The sequence below is a fragment of the Struthio camelus genome, chromosome 3 (genome assembly GCF_040807025.1).
Source record: "Struthio camelus isolate bStrCam1 chromosome 3, bStrCam1.hap1, whole genome shotgun sequence".
NCBI classification, from domain to species: domain Eukaryota; kingdom Metazoa; phylum Chordata; class Aves; order Struthioniformes; family Struthionidae; genus Struthio; species Struthio camelus.
In genome coordinates this window covers 9,183,785-9,203,896 of record NC_090944.1, presented here as the reverse complement: position 1 = coordinate 9,203,896, position 20,112 = coordinate 9,183,785, and the positions used below count along the sequence as shown (strand labels likewise).

The following is a 20,112-nucleotide window of genomic DNA, read 5'->3' as shown; positions in this document are numbered from 1 at the left end:
TATTTTGGGGGCACTGGAGCAAATCTCAGCCTTGAAAGCTTCCAAAATTACCCCAAAGGCAAGGAGATGACAGAAGAAGTGCCGGGGGTACACACCCTTGGCAGGACTTTGTTGCTGGGTGAAGCTCTTGGCCATCCCAGCAGCAAAATTTTCCCCTCAAACACCCAAATTCAGGCTTCTCCTCAGCTCCCCTCCCATTTGCTCTTCTGGCTTCAGGCTCTCTCCCGCCACGCAGCCCACAAACACCCCTCGGTCCCGTGGCCGCCACTGCTCTCCGGCACCGGACAAGTCCCCGTCATCACTGCCATTGCTTCTGCAATGCAGTTTCACCACTTTTCAGTAATTTCATAGATTTCTGTATTTTTATGCCCCCCTCCAGGCACGCACATATCTGAGATCTCATACGGGCTATAAAATGCCATCATTTAATAGCCGAGGCACCGTTTGGAAACGAAAGGAAGCGTTGAGCACGCTGAGCCGTTTTTCTCCCATATCCAGGCCTTCCTAGGGAGTTGTTACAAGAAATTACTGTGATACGATCTCTGCGCAGCTATAGATTTTATTCTCTACTTGCTGAGGCTGGGTGGCGAGAGCAGCGCCAGGCTGGGCGGCGATGCCCCAGCTCTCAGCTGGGGCTGAGCGGGCACCAGCTTGGATTTTGTCAACTAGTGTAGGGACGAGAAGATGGGGGGGGACACCAGCTTGTCTGAGAGATGGGTTAAGGTGGTCTCATCCCCAACGCATGAATGAGAACAGTTCGGACCGGTGGCGGGAGCAGGCGGAGGGCTGGGACACGTGGCCCTGCAGGAAGCACCAGCTGGGGCAGTCAGGGCATGGAGGATCCTCCTTCCTCGTTTTCTTCTTGTCTATGTGGCTGATTTAGCTCCAGATCAGGCAGATGGCCTGCTTTCTTCACGAAAGCTTCAGCCAAGGGTCCTGGTCTCCTTGCCCACTGGGTGCTAGGAAGGAACGTCCCAAACCATGGGAAAACCCGTATTTGTCTCCTCTTGGGGACCTGGGCAAAACACCTTAGCCCCATACCATAATTACTGAAAATCCCCTTCTCAGAGTGCTGAAACCGTTTGTTTCAAGGCAACGAATGGTTTCCACTGGGGAAAACCAACCCAGAACTGGGGAAAGGTATTGTTTTATTTGGAAAGGACACAAAGGAGCGTTTTGGCCTCTTCCCCACTGGCCCATCCGGGTCCCCGTTTCGCGACGTCACTCGCTGTAGACGGCGCAGCTCCGTCTCGCTTTCAGCGAGGAGAAGGGTTCCCTTCCTCGGCAGAGAAAAGCAAAGCGTTTCGATCGCGGCGAAATGAAAAGTTTTAATTTCCCCCGCTCAGCCGCCAACCCAGAAATCAATTATTCACACACGCCCGGCCGCGATCGATGCGCGTCGCGCTCGTTAGTCGAACGGCGCCTTCCGCAAACGCGCCGGAGCGGGCTGGAAATGAGGCCGAGGAGCCCCTGCAACCTCCTCCCGGGGTGATCAGCTGTTTCGGGGAGGTCAAGGGAAGGGGGATGAGCCATGGGCGGAAGACCCCCCAAGAGGGCTGGAGCTCCCCGCTGGGTGCTGCGCGCCCATACAGGTCCCCAGGCTGCCCCTTGGCGGAGACTTGGCAAGTCCCCGTTGAAACCCGTTTTGTCCTAAGTGAGGTAGGGGACGAACGGAGCTGCTGCTGCCCTGCGGCCACCGTGGGGTCCTGGCCCCTGGCGCTGCCGGGGGGTCTGTGCCCCCCGCTCCTGATCGCTGGTGCACGGGGCTGGCCCGTGCATTTCGGGACAGACACAGCTGCATGCTGGTGATGACGGGGGCGATCTGCCCCCCTCGCCTCCCCGGGGAGGCAGGTAGAAGAGGGGCAGAGTTTTTTCGACATTGATGGAGCACGCTGAGCCCCTGGCAGAGGAAGCGCCGCCGACGGGACGGTTGGCCATCAACCCTACCGAGCGCAGACCGGGCAAAGCCCTGCTGCTAAAAACAAACAGCATTTGGGTGTTTTCAGGTTTTGGGTCACGTTCATGCTTCCCCAAGGCGCTGAGGAAGGTGGTCCTGGATGCTCGGCCAGCCCCGGCGCGGGGTCCGGCGCGGCGGCGCGTCTCCGCACAGGTCGGCGGGCAGGGGAGGAGGGGAGGGTGGGTTCGGGGGGGGCCCCGTCGGCGGCGCCCGTCAGCCCCCGGGGGTGGGCTCAGCGGCGCACGTGTTTGCAGGCTGGGGAGGGAGGTGTGGGGATGCGAGTGTACACCGTATATATATGCCGGCGTGGCAGCGGCGGCGCGAGAGGCACGGATCCGAGGAGCCCCGCGGCTGACAGCGCACCCTCAGGTAGGCGATTCGCTCGGCGGCTCGGCGTCGGCGGGGGGGGGGGGGGGGGGGGGGACTTTGCCGGACACTCGCACTCATCCGGGAGGCTTCACCGCATATACGTTTCCCTCCTCCTCAAGGGTTAAGGTCGATATCTTCCCGCAGGAAGGGATGCCTCCGCTTGCACGGCCGGCCCCCGCTGTAAGATGCTGGCCGGGGCGAGCATCCTGCGAGAAAGTTTTGCCTTTGCAATCCCGCTCCCTAGGAGAAGCCTGCTCGGACCGGGCGGCGAGACAGGCAGGGACGCAACAGGAGACGGCGCACCGAAGCCCACCGCCGCCGTGGCCAAAGCCCAGCGTCTCCCTCGCAGCATCGCTGGCGGTCCCTCTCCACCTGCTATTCCCAGCAGGAAAGGTGCCGGTTAAATGACAGCTCCCGGGTTCGTTTTCCCTGCGAGGCAGAACGGGAGGATTTTTTTTTTATTGTTCGTTTTCTCCAGGGTGGGTTTTGTTGTTGCTGGTTTTTGTTTTTTGTTTTTTTTTTTTATTATTAACAAAAGCTTCGGGCTTTGTGCAGCTCTCCTGGCGACGATGCCTCCGATCTGGCTGCGGAGCCGCTTAGCTGCCGCGCCGCGACTTTCCCCGCTCCGTGTTTGCGTCGTGCTTTAGAGCCGAAACAAAAAGGGGTGGCAGGGAACTTTGCAACTTCGCCGGGGTCACCGGAGGATGCTCCCGCAGCCCTCTGCCGCGGGAGCAGCCCCTTTTCCGCTCCGGAAAAGCACAAAAGGCAGCAAAACGGTCCTCGCGGTCCCCACGAGAAAGAAGGGACAGTAGGAACGAATGGCTGGGAACTGGGGGTACCGGCTGGACCGGGCAAGAAATTTTCTTCCTGGGGGTTTTACCTCTAAATAGCCTTTCTCAAGCCGTAGCTCCCATATCCGTGTTTATAGTCTCGCTGCAGCGTGTAATTTGGCCAATTATGGCCAATTACCTGCTTGAGGGGAAGCAACAAAAGGCAGCGCTCGGTTTTCCTGCAAGCGCCAGGGAACGAGATCGTTCTCCAGCCGGAAAAAAAAAATTACCGCCGGCTCACAAAAGCCGGAGAGCCCGATTGCCGCCCGGCCGGGCCGCCGGCACCGAGGCGCGACGCCGCGGGCGTCCGCCGGCTGCTCGCTGCGCGTTCGGGTCGCGCCGCAAAAGCCGCCGGAGCTTTTGGTTTCGCCTTATTCCCCCCGCAAGGTTCCCGGCAGCTGCGTTGTGCCGGCGTCGGGCTCGGAGGCTTTTCGGCCAGGCGAGCGAAGGCCGCGGCAACGTTGCGGTTTTTAACGTCGGGAGGCTGGGAGCGGAGCGGCGACGTGGTTTAGCCGGTGCCAGTGGGGGACACTGTTGGCCAAGATTGCGGGGTTTTTTGGGGTTTTTTTGGCCGGCGGCAGCTCGGCTGCTTCGATGCTGCGTCCCAGGCCGCTTCGCCGTGCCCTCAGGATGAGGCCTTGCTTCGGGCGTGAAGCGTAGGAATAAGCAGAGGGGAGGAAAAAGGAAAATTACGCGGGGCGAGGATTTCGTTTCTGCCCCAGCGCAGGCGGCTTTTCTCGTCTCCTCCTTCCCAGCCGGCCAGAGCTGCTCTTGCAATGCCCGCTCCAATCCCCCCCCCCACCCCAGCGCAGTGGGCAAGTCCGAAAATAAAATAAAATAAATGAAAGCACATCTCCGTAACCACCTGCTTGCCCTTCCACCTGCCTTCTGCTCCCTCGCAGGTTATTAACGTCCCGTGAGCGCGGCTCCGTTGCGTCCGCTGGCCTCTGAATTATTCTTTTTATGTGTATATACCTCCCGCGTCCTCTGCCCTAGAACAATAAACAGGAGCCGGTCGCCTTGACGGATAGCCGGGCTCCTGCGTTAGCTGAACCGCAGGCCAGATTTCGAGAAAGGCTGTCGTTTTATAATAATATCATCAAGATCAGGGCAATTCAACTTCATTGAAAAACCACTAATGAGGCAGCCTGCGCCAGCAGGGACCACAAAGCCGGTTGGAAGAAAAGGGTGGGTGACACATCCCTCCGTCCCGGGGAGATGGAGAGTTTTAGTTTTAGGAGAGGGAGGGAGGAAGGAGGCGAGGGCTTCACCCCGTCCCGCCGAGGATGAGCCGTTCCCGGGGGGCAAATCATGGGATTTTTGGACACTGGTCCTGGCAGCACCTTCAGGCTCCACCGAGGTCCAGGAGCCACTGCTAGACTCAAAAATGGGCTTTATCCCTTAATCTAGCCCCGGCTGCCCCAAGTGCTGCTTGCTCCAGCATCCTCGATACGGACAGGCAAGGGCAGCTGCACTGATTTAATCTTTCAGGAAGCTCCGAAGCGCAGGGCGGGGGGATATTCCCCCGTTTCCCACCCCCTGGCCGCCGTGCCCTTGAGCCTTATCGCCGACACGCGGCCGTCCCCGCCGATTCCCCGCGGGCCACTGCGTTCGCCGGGCGAGTGCCCGTGCCCGGCCGGCCCGCGCCGATAACATCTTCCAATTAGCAGGCGAGAAAAGCCGGGGCCGTAATCGCCGCCGCGCCGCAGCCAGATGTCACCGGCTTTTGCGAGGACGTTGTGAACTTGAAACCTCTCCCGGGGACGAGGAGGCGGTGGGGAGACGGCCTGGCTGGGCGCCGCGGGTCCCCATTACGAGCATCCGTCGGGGTGCCCGCCGTGGGGAAGCCCCTCCGCCTCCTTTCCGGGCACCGCGTGGGCGCCCTTCCCGTGGCTTTGCAGGAGCCGAACCGAAAAATCACCCTCGTCATCAAGCCAGCAGCCTCATTCCCCTGGCCTGCCCGGCTTTGGGGGTGGCCCCGTCCCAATGGCCACCCCTGGGTGCCAGGGGGACATGGGGACCCCATAGGCACAGATGCGAGTGGGGGGGCCCCGGCCCCAGCCCTCTCTCGGGAGCCTTCTGCCAATCCTCTGACTCACTCTGCCATCCAGTTTTAATGAGCCTCAGCAAAGATTAAGCCTTAATTCCTGCTCCTTATCAGCTCTGCCTCATCCCCTCCAGCAAATGACAACCAGAAGCCGTCAGGCTCAGTGTCACCGCCAGCTTAACCCTGCCTGCCTGCAGCTGGGGCTGGGGAAGGACCAAAGGGGTCCGTGATGCCGGCCAGAAATCCCCAGGGATGCTCTGCCGTGGCTCCCTCCCCTGCTCCGGTCCCACCGGTAAAGCAGAGGTCGCATGAACCCTTGGGGCTCTTGCCAGCTTCACTCCACCACCAGCAAGCAAATCCTGCCGTTGTTTCTTTAGTGCCTTGTCCATCCACTCTGCTGGTCGCTGAATGGCTCAAGGATCCCGAATCCGGCCTTTTCTGGCCAGCGCTCAGCTGTATTACAAGCAAGGGGGATGTTAACCCTGCCGGCGGCGGGGAATGAGCCCTAACCCGTTGGCTTTGCCCAGCTCTGCACCTCCTCTGGCCGCTTGAGTAAGGAAAAGTACACCCTCTCTCGCCACCCCCAAGATCTCCTGGAGCCTCCTGCTCTGCTTGCTTCCTCCTTGCAAATCAGGCCCGTGAGCACCCAACATCAGCCAGCGGTGCCCAGGACGAGCTCTTCTGTGAAATTCTCCCTAGAGTAGGACGCCAATGCGATGAGGTGCCCCAAAAACGCTGCTGTGGCCTTCCCGCAGCCTTTCGCAAAGCAGCCGCTGTCCCAGCGTGTGGGGCTCCCCCTACCGTGCGAAGCAGCTCGAGGGAGTGCTCCCTGCACACGCTGGAGCCCACCTTCCCCTTGGCCTGCAGGGAAACCGAGTCAGGAGAGAGGACGGGCCCTGTAGACCCAGCTCTGGAAACACCTTCACCGCTGAGGCCCTGGATTATAGAAGGGAGAGGGCGATACGTGAAGGAGACAGCACGTTTCTGATTGCAATAGACCTGGTTAAAGCAGAAGCCCTCGGTTTCTCCTCTCTGCGATGTCCTCACTGGGGGACTGTGGACATCTAGATGTCTGTGGCTGAGTCCCCCCGCACCGCCTGACAAGGCTGTGGAGTACTTGCTTCTTCCGGAGGATTGCCTGGTTTGCAGAGCCTTCTGCATGGAGGCAAGCGAGGGCTGCAGACACCACTGTCCTGGTCATTGGGGTCTTCCTTGCCTCCAAGGAGGACACATGCTCCAGCCTAGGATGGATTTCAGCCACGTGTGGCACTTGGACAAGCCCTCTACAGAGGACCCTGAGCCTGGCATGTGGTTCTCTGGTGCCAATCAGATTGCATGAAAGGCTGGGGACCATTTTTAGAGGAGAAAAGGGATTTCTCATAGCCTTATGCATGACTTTGAAGAGGCTTCTGGAGATCTTCCCACTTTCTCCTCACTTCCTTTAGCAGGAATCCCTTCTACTGGATGCAGCTTGCTCCATACTGCTGCAGATCCACGGGGCACCAAGGGACCCAAGGTGCCACCAAAGGCAGCCCCAACTTTCATCTCGCTGTCCTGCTCTGCTTTCCACCTCCACCTCTCCTTGTCCCTTTTACTGGCTTAGAAACCTCATGGAAGACTCCAGCCAAGCCTTGTTTCACACTGATGAGGGAAGCGCATGCTGCATATGGCATAAATCATCGGTGTGATGGGCACTGTCCACCGCTGTGCCCCAATGACCCTCTTCTCCTGCATCTCAGAGACTTGATCCCTTTTTCTGGCAGACTTAAAGCAAGAGGGAGTTTCAAGTGGACCAGGCCTCCTGTTGGCAGATGTCTGCAGTCATTCATCCATCATCCCCTATGGGACCCATCCCAGCACTGCCGTGACTGGGGCTGCGATTGTGTGGCCCAGCCTCGGGAGGGAAGGAGAGCCGCTGGTTTCATGCGATAGCCTGGGCAGTGGTGGCAGAGCCAAAATGTCCTCAAAGCGGGAAGAGAGCACTCGCCAAGGTGGCAGGGCTGGAAACATGAATCTGCCACAGGCAGCCTTGCATGGCTTTGGTCAAATCACTTAACCACCGCGTGCCTCGGTCTCCCTGAGTTGGCGTTGGTCTTGGAGGCAGTGTGAGAGCTTAGGCAGGGCTGGAAACCCGCCGTGGCTGAAAGGGGGCTTGAAACAGGGCACTGCAGCTCCCTGCTTCTGCAACAGGAAGGGAGCGGACATCTGCTTGCAAGGGCTGACCTGTGTCTCAGCCAGATCCAGGATAATAAAGAGCTGGTCATTAAATCTTAATGATCATCTATTCAGGTGGAAACACCTCAGGCCTCCAGGGGCTGGGGGATTTTAATGGACTCTGGCTGTGATTTCGAACATCGGTGCTCCCGGCTTTGTGTGCTACCGTGCTGGGGCCACAGCCCTGCCACAGCGCAGCTGAAGAGGGTGCATGTCTGCCTCAAACCAGCAGCAAAGGAAGATGGCTACTGAGCTTGGGACAGGGATGCCGGGGTCCAAACTGGCCTCCAAAATGGACTGGAAAGCAAATCAGAGCATGACAAGGACTGCAGAGAGAGCCTTTGCGTGCCCAGCTCCAGCAACGCTTGGCTAAGCAGTGTCATGCTCTGGGGCAGTCTGGGCTGTGCCGCTACGTCTGCGCACTAAAATAAGCACTGCCAGGGCCCGGAGGCCAGCTAGCCCCGTCTGGTCACAGCATGAGCTAGACTGGAAAGATTTAAGTTGGAAAATGCTGGGAAATGATTTGTTTTTGGGGGTGCTGGGAGGCAACTGGGCAGGGAGGATCCCTTCCCAAGAGGCAGGATGGGTTTGATGAGGTCTGCATGTTGCTGGTGGCCCATTTAGGAGCGGGCAGCTCAGGAGCAAACACGCCGCGTGTTTTGGGAATCAGATGTCTGGGGAGCATCCAGGTAGCCAAGGTCTGGTGCATTTTTGCAGGGGGTCGCCAGCTCCCGGCAAGCTGCCCCGTGCCAGCAGCTCCGGCCTCACCGTCTCTGTCTCTCCATGCTCCAGCTGCTGCGGTTGCCACCATGAGGGCCGTGCTCTGGGACCTCCTGCTGCTCTGCTTGTTCGCCCACGTGCTCGGCGACTGCCAGCGCGACTGCCTCAGCTGTGACCGGCACGCGTACAGCCAGTGGGACGGCTTCAACGTGCTCGTAAGTCCCTCGAGGCTCCCTGCGCGGGGCAGTCTCCTTCGCTGTTGGGTTTGGGTTTTTTTTTTTTAAGTTTTGGGAGCCCTTCAGCTCATCGTTGCAGCTGTAGGAGGTGACGAGCAGTGGCCAGGGGCAGGCAGGGAGCATTGCATCACGGGGGGATGGCGCCACCCACCCGCAGGGTGTAAATAGGCCTTGGGTGCCAAAAGGTCCCACCAGGACTGGATTTATGCCGGGGACAGGTTCACAGATGCATCGTGAAATAGGAGGAGTTTAGGGGAGAAAAAAGCTCTGGTACTGTTAAGCCAGCATGAAATGCATTGCAAATGAAACAGTTAATTGGAAAGGGATGAATCAGCATGTCAGACACCCCCCCCCCCACCGCTGCCGCCATCCCCTCCCAGCTGGTTAATCTGGCCCCTGGATGTGTGGAACAAAGCTGAGTTGCTGGGCGCCTTTCTGCATCACCCCACTGCGCTCGGCTCGGCACCTCCGCACCGCTGCCAGCCCTCAACCAGCCTCTCGCATCCCAATGCAACGTGCTCCACGGAGGTGCACGCCACCGGGCTGCCCCCGGGGTGACGGCAGGGAGCAGGCTCTGCTTGCGGAGCCATTTGGGAGCACGGCTTAGGGATGGCAACGGGCTGTCCCCCAGCTCCCTGCCTCGGCTGGGGCCTCACGCTGCATGGCATCACCTCCCCAGCAGCCATGGGGTTTCAGGCCCCCGGGAGCCTTGTTGCCGCATTTTCTCATTTTCGGAGCTCGGCTCCGCGTTCCGGTCGGCTGTGTAGCAAAGCAAGCCTCGCCTTGAGCGCTTGATTAAAGAGCGCGCGGTCGCGAGATCCATTAAAGAGCGCTTTTTCACAGCCGATGATGCTTTCTTTTCCTCTCCAGCGAGCCGTGGCGATGCTCTTGCGAGGAACATTTCTTTCGCTATTGTTCCCCCACCTCCGGCCGCGGGGGCAGGATCGATCGCGTCCCCCCTGCCCGTTTCCCTGTTTATTATCGAGTCTGCAAGGTATAAATTACCGCGGACTGTGACGGCTGCCTGTCAAGGGCCCAATGCCATGTCTGCTCAGCTGCTCCTGCAGGAGCCGGCAGCATGGGAAAGCTCCCGAAAAACCAGCCGGGCTGGGAAAATCTCCCTCCTAGCCAGAGCCCGTCCAAATTGCCCAGAGGATACCCTGCCCTGGGGGTAGGCTGGGGAGAGCAGATGGTTAACGCGCCCTTAAAAGGGACCGGGAAGCTTGCGCGATCGCCCCATCTCGGTGCTTGGGCACTGTGACTCATCCCAGCCGTCACGCGCTCCACCTCACACCGGCTGCTGGGAGCACAGCAGGAGCCCGAGGCCGCCGGGGTGCTGCGGCAAGGTTTCGGGGCTGAGCCAGTGGCCACTGAGGCATGGCAGCAATAAGCACAAAGGAGGTGGAAGGCAGGGCGGAGGGTAGGGAATTGCAGAGGATGGATGGGAGCAAGATGGGACTAGTGGCTTCCAGGGCAGCCACCCCAGCATCCCTCTCCATCCCCCAGCCGAGCTTGCAAAGCAGTGCATGCAACTGCACTGTGCCCATTTCTGCTTGCCTGCACTGCTGGTAAACCCTCCTCTCCAGTGGGAGCAAACACAAGTCTCTGTCTCCAAGATCTGGGGCAGAACTCTCCTGCTTTCACCCTGAAACATTACTTTCCAGCCCGAGCCCACCTCTGCAGAGAGCTACCCTTCCCTGCTTGGTCCCCTTTCTGGAGTGTGCAGCTCTTTCAGTGCCTGCTGGTGCCACATCATTAAGCTCAGGTGATATCCCCAAGCAAGATGAGTGCTAACAGGGTAGGGAAAAGCTCATATTTCCTGCTGAATCCTTGGCAGCCAGCCCCCATTCAGTCAGTTGCAAGCTAGAGGCAGGCTGAGCAGTGATAAAAGGGCATTTTGCTTTATACCAAGTGGCAAAAGCCACTCATGGCCAGTGAGATGGAGAGGAGGTGGGCTGGTTGGTGTCTCATGGACCCTACGGCATGGTTGTACCTCAAAATAAGAATGATTTGAGTCAAGACTGCTCAGGAGCAGAGGATCCTGGAGTCTTAAGAGATTTCATTTGAGGTAGAAGTGGTGTGATGGAATTTGATACAAACCCCCACATTTTCGAAGTAGTGGCCAAGTAAGTCCCATCCAGTCTTGTGCCTGGTCCATCCTCACTCGAGACTTTGGAAATGTAAAAGTAGTCTTCCAAGGGCTGCAGAGCCGAGCCTTCATAGACAGAAACAAAAGATCCCCTGATGTTAGGGGCACACCTTCACTGTGTAGCTGCTGACTGTCAGGGCAGGAAAAAGCTGATGGAGCAAGTCTTCAAGATGCAGCTGAATCACCTGCATCCTGGCCTCTAGAGCCATCCAGGGATGGTGCACATCCGTGGTGGTACAGCTCATGCCAACCAAAGGTTTTACACCCTGGCTTAGAGGGAGCTGCCCCAGGTAGTTTAGGAACCACTCACGGAAAAGCATTAGCCTGTGTTTGCCGAAGACTCCCAAACCTTCTCCCCTGCCCCTTTCCAAAGGCACTACACCTACTACACATGCCTGCTCATGTGTACTGTGCACGTCTGGCCACACGGACTGTGTATGTCTGTCCACGTGCCCTACGCACGCCTGGCCACATGTGCAGTGCACGTCCACGCAATGATCCTAATGCAGACAGCAGCACTTGCCCTTTGCAGGAACGCTTGAGCGACAGTGAAAGACTCAGTGACTTTCATTGGAAATGAAGCATTCAGAATTACACCTGCTCATCCCTGGCAGGGACAGGAGCTGCAGGGCAGCAGGTTGGAGGAAGAGATTCCCCAAGGGCCTTGAGGCGGCACTTCCAGCTGGGCAGGCAAGGATGGTCAGGACCTTCCTCCCTGCTCATTGGTGTGGAAGCTCAGCTATGCGGAGCTGGGAAGCAGGACGGGCAGCACATTTGAGCTGGTTTCTGACATGAGGATGACCCGGAGGGTCTCTGCGAGGAGGACAGGCTCTCCACCTGTTGTTCACATGTGCTTGCCGCATGCTCAGGGTCAAGCAAGTCTGACGGTGAAAACTCAAAGACAAATGAGAGCCTTGAGCTGAACAGGTGGCCGAAGCTACCGTTGCTGACTGGAAGTCATCTAACTGCTGGCCGCAAAAGTGGTGAAACTATTTTCATGTGAATTGAGGCAACTGCGTGATGGCAAAGGACCCCAGGATGTTTATGGTCCTGTTTTATGGTTGGGCCTTAGGACCACAGTCCCCCCGATGGTATTAGGCCTAATGCCTAGGGTAATTCCTTTTGAAGCATATTTAAAATCAGCTAGTGTTCAGCTGACAAGTTATCTACATGTAACCAGCCACCTTTTATCCCAGAAGTGGAGCACTGCAGGGATACTTTGTCTATCGTCAGCAGTAGACTCTGTCAGAAGGTTTTGAGATCCAGGAGGCAGCAGTCCTGGCTCAGCGCAGGAGAAACCCTGGGGTTTAGACAGAAGGACTAGACGCATTTCTCACTGCCAGAGCCCCCCATGCTGCATGTGTATGTCAGGGCAGATAACCCCACCGCAACGACAAACCAGCTCTGAAACCCATTAGGGGTCAAAGCCAGCTCCAGCTCCAGCTTAAGCACTAGGGTAACTTACAGGAAAGGGGTAGATCCAGCAAGGCAGTGTAAGTTTCTCCGGTCCATGTGAGAAATAGCCAGCTCTGGCTCTAAGCCTGGTGAGCAGATCATGCTCTTTCCACGTGTTTCTCTGCCAGGTGTGGATCAGGACTGGCTGGGGGCACTCGATGACTGTGGCCTCCCAGGGCTGCTTGGATCCAGGTCACAATGAATAGCTTCCAGATCACAACACCACCCAGATCCGTTGCACGAAGGAAAGGATACAAACATTGCCCATGCAACGTCCTCCTCATTGGGGTTTGTCTGGTTTTTTTCTCCTGTTGACTCAGCCAGGACATGTCCTGTTGCTGCAGGGTTAAACACTCAACATCAAAAAACATAAGATTGTACCCCTTTTTTTTTGCCCCCACTAAAAGAAGAACCGAGCTTGGCCTCCTGAAAGCTCTGCCACTTTTCTAAACAATGAGAACAGTGAGAGCAGTGGGAAACCTTTGTCTCAGAGCTGCAAAGGCAGAGGTTTCCAGCAGATGAGCTCAAGAAATGCCAGCTGGTGTAGCCACAAGGACTCACAGCTTTCCCAGCCATACAAGGACCCACATGACCACATCACTTTGGGACAACTATATGTGTGTGTGTGTGTGTGTGTGTGTGTGTGTGTGTATATATATATGTGTGTGTGTGTGTGTATGTATGTATGTATATGTATGTATGTATGTATGTATGTATGGGTTTTTTTGTTGTTCTGAAGTGCCCCTCAGATATCAAAATAGGGAATTGCACATGTCTGAGAGGCTCTCTTACAATTTTCTCCTGACTGGTTTTCCCTGGGTGCTAGGTTTCACAATTACCCTTTGGCTTCCCAGGCAGGGCTAACATCCCACAGCAGTTGTGGGGTCTGCCGTCTGGCGAGCAGCAGTGCCTAAAGAGGACAAGGTCTGTCTACAAATGAGAGGATGTAGACCTGATGGGATACACCCACAGGTGCTGAGGGAACTGGCCAATGTCATTGTGAGGCCACTCTAGATTGTCTTTGAAAGGTCACGGTGATCAGAGGAGGTTCCTGAGGGCTGGAAGAAAGCAAATGTCACCCCTAGCTTTCAGGAGGGCAAGAAGGAGGATCCAGGGAACTATAGGCTGGTGAGCCTCACCTCACTCCCTGGGAAGGTGGTGGAACAGATAATCCTGGAAACCATTTCCAAACGTATGAAGGACAGGAAGGTGATCAGGAGTAGTCAGCGTGGATTTACCAAGGGGAAATCACACTTAACCGACCTGAGAGCCTTTTATGATAAGACAACTGGCTGGGTAGATGAGGGGAGAGCAGTGGATGTTGTTTATCTTGACTTTAGCAAGAAATTTGACACTGTCTCCCATAACATCCTCATAGACAAACTGACAAAGTATGAACTAGATAAGTGGTCAGTGAAGTGGATGGAAAACTGGCTGAAAGGCTGGGCTCAGAGGGTTATGATCAGCCACATGAAATCCAGCTGGAGACCAATAACTAGTGGAGGACCCGAGAGGTCGATACTGGGGTCAATACTGTTTAACCTCTACATCAGTGACATTAATGAAGGGATAGAGCCTGCCCTCAGTAAGTTTGCAGACAACAAAAAGCTGGGAGGAGTGGCTGATACCCCAGAGGGCTGTGCTGCTGTTCAGAGGGACCTTGATAGGCTGGAGAGATGGGCAGAGAGGAACCTCCTGAAGTTCAGTCAAGGCAAGTGCTGGGTCCTGCACCTGGGGAATAATAACAACATGTACCAGGCTGGGGGCTGACCTGCTGGAAAACAGTGTTGCAGAGAAGAACCTGGGGGGAGGGGAGGAGGTGGGTAATTATGGGCAACAAGTTGACCTTGAGCTAGCAATGAGCCCTTGTGGCTAAGAAGGCCAATGGGATCCTGGGCTGCATCAGGAAGAGCATTGCCAGCAGGTGGAGGGAGGTGATCCTGCCCCTCTCCTCAGCCCTGGGGAGGCCTCACCTGGAGTCCTCTGTCCAGTGCTGGGCTCCCCAGGACAAGGGAGACATGGAGCTCCTGGAGAGAGTGAGTGCAGCAGAGGGCTACAAAGATGAGGAGGGGACTGGAGCATCTCTCCTAGGAGGAAAGGCTGAGGGAGCTGGGCCTGTTCAGCCTGGAGCAGAGAAGACTGAGGGGGGTTGTCATCAGTGTGTACAAGTATCTGAAGGGAGGGTGTCAAGAGGATAGGGCCAGACTCTTCTCCGTGGTGCCCAGTGATAGGACGAGAGGCAACAGGCCCAACCTGAAGCACAGGCAGGTCTGCCTGAACATGAGGACAAACTTCTTTCCTATGAGGGTGACTGAGCACTGGAGCAGGTTGCCCAGGGAGATTGTGAGATTCCCATTCTTGGAGATATTCCAAAGCCTTCTGGACAGGGTCCTGGACGATGTGCTGTAGGTGACGCTGGTTGAGCAGGGGGGTTGGACTAGATGATCTCCAGAGGTCCCTTCCAACCTCAACCATGCTGTGATTCTGTGGTAAACATACGGGAAATTCCATATAGCCATAAGAAAAAACTTCTTTCCTCTGAGGGTGACTAAGCACTGGACCAGGTTGCCCAGCGAGGTCGTGGAGTCTACATCCTTGGAGATACTCAAAACCCATGAAGACATGGTCCTGGTGAGCCCGTGGGAGGACGGGATGGGACTAGACCAACATGGGGCTGAAAGGAACAGTCTGGGGAAAAACAGCACCTCCCGCGTAGCGGGTGGGGCTGCCCCAGACCCTGGGGAGCTGCTGGGGGATGCCGGCGGTGGTGGCGGTGGCAAAGCCGGCTGACCGTCCCCTCTCTCCATCTCGCCGCGCAGGTCTGCGTCCTGGAGTGCGAGGGCAAGGCCGTGCCGCGCGCCACCTGGGAGCTCTGCGCCGCCGCCTCCGCCGGCCCGCGGGAGGTCGAGGAGGAGGAGGAGGAGGAGGAGGAGGAGGAAGAGAAGGACGATGACAACGCCGCTGCAGATGCCGCCATAGCCCGGCCCTTCGAGCCGGAGGCCGCCGGGCTGCGGGGCGCGGGCATGCGGCCGGCGGCGGCGGCGCGGCGGGCGGCGCAGGTAAGCGCGCTGCTGCGGCAGCGGGCGGCCGAAGACGGCGGCAACGAGGCGCCGCCGGAGCAGCCGGCCGACGTGGCCCAGCGGCCGGGAGCCTGGCCGCCGGCGGAGCCGAGGCGGCGGGCGGCGCCGGCGGCCCGGGGGGTGCAGAAGCGGTACGGGGGCTTCATCGGGGTGCGGAAGTCGGCGCGCAAGTGGAACAACCAGAAGCGCTTTAGCGAGTTCCTCAAGCAGTACCTGGGCATGTCGCCCCGCTCCAGTGAGTACGACATAGCCGCCGACCTGAACGAGCACAACGAGATCTAGCCGGCGCCCGCGCTGCCGCTCTCCCCCCCCACCCCGCCCCGCCTCGCCCCGACACCCCGCCGATCCCCTTTAGAGCGGCCAAAAAAGTCAACCCTGCCCTGCCCTTCCCAGCCCCAACATGGCGCCCCACACGGACCCGGCCGCCTCGCAGGGCGGCGCGTCCCTCTCCACGCCTGCCCTGGCCTCTCTGCCGGCCCCGGGGGGGCCCTCGCGGCTCGCCCCCAACCTGCTGGTGTTATTTTTTTATGTTGTTTTCAGCTTTGCCACTCAGCTCTGTCCCGTGTCCCCCCCCTCCGCCACCGCTGCTGCTTCTCCCCCGTTTTTCCCTCAGCGAGCACCATTTTGGGTGCACGGCGCTGAGGTGCCGTGTGCGCCGCCGCTGCGGCTCCTCAGGCCGGCCGGGCGGAGGAGGGAGGGGAAAAAAAAACCCCATGTTTTCTGACAGAAAAATGTCCCCATTTTAAATTTCAAAGCGTGTTTTTAAGTGTCGGCTCCCCAAGGGGGAAGGGCCGAGCGGAGCCGGAGCGCTTCGGTCACCCAGCGAGTGACCTGCCGCCCTCCATTTTGCAACGCAGCCCGGCCCCCGCTGCGGCTTTAGCTCGGTGGCCAGGGCGCCCTTTCTGCGCACCCGCGACTTCGCGGCGGCCCTAGGAGCCGCCCGTTCCCAGCAGGCCGAGACCTGGCTGAGGCTCATCACAGGGATAGGTTTTTATCCCGACCGCCAAACCGGTCCGAAGGCTGTTTCAGCCCCCTCCCCTCCGAAAAATAAAAAAACAGGAGGGAAGGGGGAGGGGGGGAAAAAAACCCCAAAATCTCACCCTTTTGCTTTTTAAAATGAAATCGTTGAGGGAATTCAAAAAAATAAATCTCCTTTTTTTCTTTTTTTCTTTTTTTTCCCCCTCTCCGGCGTGTCCCGCCCCTGCCCCGTCCCCACCGCGCCGGAGCCCCCGGGAGAGAGCAGCTCGCGGGCCGAGGCGCCCTCCACCCCCCCTCCCAGGCCCGCTCCCGCTCTCGGCTCAGCTGCTTTTTTTTTTTTTCTTTTTTTCTTGTGTTTTGTTTGTTTTTGTTGTTTTATTTTTTTTTTTGTAGCGTTCCGGCACCGCGTCCCGGCACCTGCCGCCAGGCACAGGCAAAATTAAACCCTGCTCCTGCCCACCTAAGCCAGCCTCCACCTCACTCTGACGGACCCCAAAGCGCTCCAGACTCGCACGCGTTCAGAAATCACTTTTCTCCCTACTCGAGAGCCCGCTCATGACCGCTGTTCGCTCGGCAGCCGTTTAAGCCAGGACGCGAAGAAGGCGGCCTCCGGCGGCGGCGGGAGCAAGGATTTCCCCCCCCCCCGCCCCGGGGGGGCGGCGGACTGCCGGGAGGGATATTGGCGGGGGAGGAAAAACAAACCAAACGAAAAAATTAAAAAAAAAAAAAAAGAAAAAAAAAGGACAAAAAAAAAAATTCTGCCAGGTTTTTTGCCAAATTTTAGTCCTGCTGGAAACATCTCAAATTAGAGCCGCAAGGGGAGGGTTGGGGGCGGGGGGGGGGGGAAACGGCAGCGGAAAACAGTGCGGTTCGGCTTTGCCTGCCCCGCGGCATTTCGCACGGCCGCTGAGAGTTTTCTTGCAACGCCTTCGAGTCTTCGACGCGCCCTGCTCCCAATCCCACCCCTGTGCCTCGGTTTCCCCCCGAGCGAGGCCTGGCCGCCCGCCCCGACTGCCGCCGCGCGCGCGGGCACGAGGGTGACGGGGCACAACGCGACGCCCCCTCCATTAAAGGCTGGTCCAGAAAGCACCTGGAAACATTTTTATTTTATTTTATTTCCTTTATTTTTTATTTTTTAATTTTTATTTTTTGGAGCGCTTTCCTTGAGGTTTTTGCAAGGACTCCGGGGTTGACTTCTTTGCTCAGCGATACAGCCGCGCCTGTGTTTGCGTTGCACCTCTTCCCCTTGGCATGTGTCGTGTCCCCAGCTGCTGTCTCCGTGCTGTCCCACCACGGGGAGGTGGGGTGGGGGGCGGTCTGGCAACTCCCAGGACGACAACCGGCGCGCTTTTCCTCCTGCCTAGTTCGCCACCGAAAGCATGACCAGTAAAGCGCCTCGCCTGGGTCTCACCCGCAGCACTGCCCTCAACCCTTTGTAAAAAAAAAAAAAAGATGACACACACACAAAAAAAAAAAAAAATCAAAGAACCTGTTCTTTTTAATTGTTTCATACAAAGATTTCTCCATTAAACTTGTACATAGCAAAATGATTAATAAATTAGTTTACTATTTCTACTATATCATTGCGACTGGCAACCAATCACTCGGGTCAACGCTTGCAGCGCAGGTCCATGCCGGCCCCCGCTCCCCGGGCGCCTCCTGCCTCGGCGGCTCGCGGTCCGCAGCCAGCTCCAAAAGTACGGGTAGGCTTGGTAAGAATAACATGAGTCGCTGCGAGGTTGGCTTAAAAAGCAGGATGTTTAGTGGGGAAAAGACGCTTTCGGTGCATCGAAGCTTGAGGGAAAGAAGGGGAATGCCCAAAGCAGCTGAGAAAAATCCGATACAGAGAGCACGGGCGCTGCCGGGCTCAGCTGGGGCTTGGAAACGCGAGTTGGCTCGTGTTCGAGGTCCTGGGACTCCTCCAGTGGAGCAATGGCGTCTCCGTTGACGAAAGACAGCGCAAAACAAAACCGAAGCAGCCATTACAAATTGGTCATATCATCCCCGCTCCTCCTGCACTTACTAGAAAGTGCCTCCCGTACGCGGGGATGTTGCAGTATGTTGGGATATCGCAATAATCTTGGGAGATTCAGGAAGGGAGAGGATTTCTAGCCAGCTCCCATCACATCGCGCGTTGAATCTCCTTCACGCTGCGAGACACAAGGCGGTTGCCCAGGCTGGGAGCAAGGCTAAACGCCAACCAAACAGGCCGGGAGTGTAACGCAGCCTGCGACACCCCCAGTCCCACCATTTTCCCCTGCAGGATGCAGAGGAAAAGGCTGCCCCGAGGCGCCGCCGGCCGCGTGCGGGGTGCCCGGGGAGGCTGCCGATAGCGCGGAGAGGCCCGCGCCCTCGCTTGCGCCCTGCTGAAAGGGTGCCGGGGGCCTTATAAAATGCCGAAAGCATGAATGATGCAAAGCAATAAAACCCTAATGTAGTCGAACGGCAATAATGAGCCTCGCTTACAGGTTTCCCGGGGGTTAATGGCCCGTGGCCTTCTCCGAGCAGGGCATCCATTCCCCTGGAAATGCCACGCGCCGCCTCGCCGTCCCTTTTTTCTCTTATGGCTAGCGAAGGCCAAAGGCAGCGCCTGGCCCCTCTGCCGGGAAGGTCCCGAGCATCTCCGGGGACGCCCCAGCCTTGGGGACCCGGCTCCCCGGCTGTGAAACCGGCGGTGTCCCCCCTTTCCCAGGCGGCTGCTCCCACGGGGACGCGCTCGGGCTTTGCTCCTCGCCCCCTTGCCCACGCGGCAGGGCTCCCCGGCTGCTCGCCCACCTATGCTTGTCTGATATTACACATCATTTAACATAATATCATCATCTCTGGTGTTTTCACGCCTACTGCCTCTCTCCGCTCCCGCTCGGCTCCAATTTTTCCAACCTCGCGGCAGAGCCCGAAGCCGGGCTGTCGCTCCAGCGGCCAGAGAAAGGAGAGGAAGCGGGGGGCGAACCGGGTGGATTTGGGGAGCCAGCGGTGTCTCCGCCGAGAGCGGCGAAGCTATTTTTAGCATTGCCATGGAAACCACGTCGGCTGGGTTGCACGGGGAGCCGGAGCGGACGGAGCGATGGGGAGGTTCGGCAGCCCCACGCCGGGTGCCGGGGGCAGCGCGGGCGAGGACGGCCGAGCCGGGCTGTCCCCACCGCCCCTGCTTTGCAAAGGCACCGCGTTGGCGAGGCTGCCGGCCAACACGGCCAACAGGCCCCGGTGGCAGAGGATCCGGCTTTGGCTGCTATCTGCCGGCACTTTGCCCGGGAAAAGGACTAAGGATGCCAGAACCAGAGCCCAGGTGTGTCCCGTGAAGGTCCAAGGAGGACACAGCTCCCACCGCTCTCCAGTCAGGGTTCCTCTCTTCTGGCGCTCCCTTCACCCCCCTACCTCCGTCCCCAACCTCTTCCTGCCCTCTCCTCCCACCTTTTTTTTTTTGGTTTGCTTTTCCAGATCTCCCTTAGTAATAATTTTAATAATAATAATTTTACCAGGCTTTTTGCTGGGGCCACGCAGTGGCTTGCAGGAGAGGGCTCTGGGCTGCAGGACCCATAACCAGACACCGATACCAACTTTGGGCCATTGAAACTCCCTCAGCCAAATAGGCAGTGGGCTAAGGGACAGAGCTCAACGCGAGCCACTGGGATACGGCAGAGACTTGCCCATCTCGGGTGGACCAGATGCAAAGCGGTCCTTCACGCTCGCGCTTCTCCCCAAATGCTGAGGCTGCCCGCAGCTGGCTTTTGCAGTTACCCCTTTGGAAACCTCTTTCTTCTCCCACCGGCCCCCCCCCAACGCAGACCCCTGCCGCTCCCTGCGGCTCCCAGGTAAAAAACTTGAGGGAATTTGGATTTTTCTGGGAGGAGACAACAACAACAAAAAAAAAAAGGCAAGGGGCACTGCCATCTGCCGAGTCGAAGCCGGCGCGGCAGCTCCCAGCCCTTGGTAGACACTGCTATCTAGCGGTGCTACAGGGCGGTCCGCGCCGGAGCGGTGCCGGAGCCGCGGGAGCCAGGGAGCTCGGCGACCGGCAGGACCCGAAAGCCGAAGCAGAGACAACGAGCGATCAGGCAACTTTTCCTTTTTTTTTTT

At 58.0% G+C, this 20,112-nt stretch overlaps 1 protein-coding gene across 1 annotated transcript; it reads left to right on the top strand.

Annotated features, from left to right (window-relative positions):
• The first annotated feature begins 2,276 nt into the window (after positions 1-2,276).
• PNOC (prepronociceptin) lies at positions 2,277-16,794 on the top strand. Its single transcript, XM_068936764.1, has 4 exons — positions 2,277-2,326; positions 8,210-8,352; positions 14,797-14,880; positions 14,977-16,794. The coding sequence occupies exons 2-4, from the start codon at positions 8,227-8,229 to the stop codon at positions 15,337-15,339; spliced, it is 573 nt and encodes a 190-aa protein (XP_068792865.1). The 5' UTR covers positions 2,277-2,326; positions 8,210-8,226; the 3' UTR covers positions 15,340-16,794.
• Positions 16,795-20,112: the final 3,318 nt, after the last annotated feature.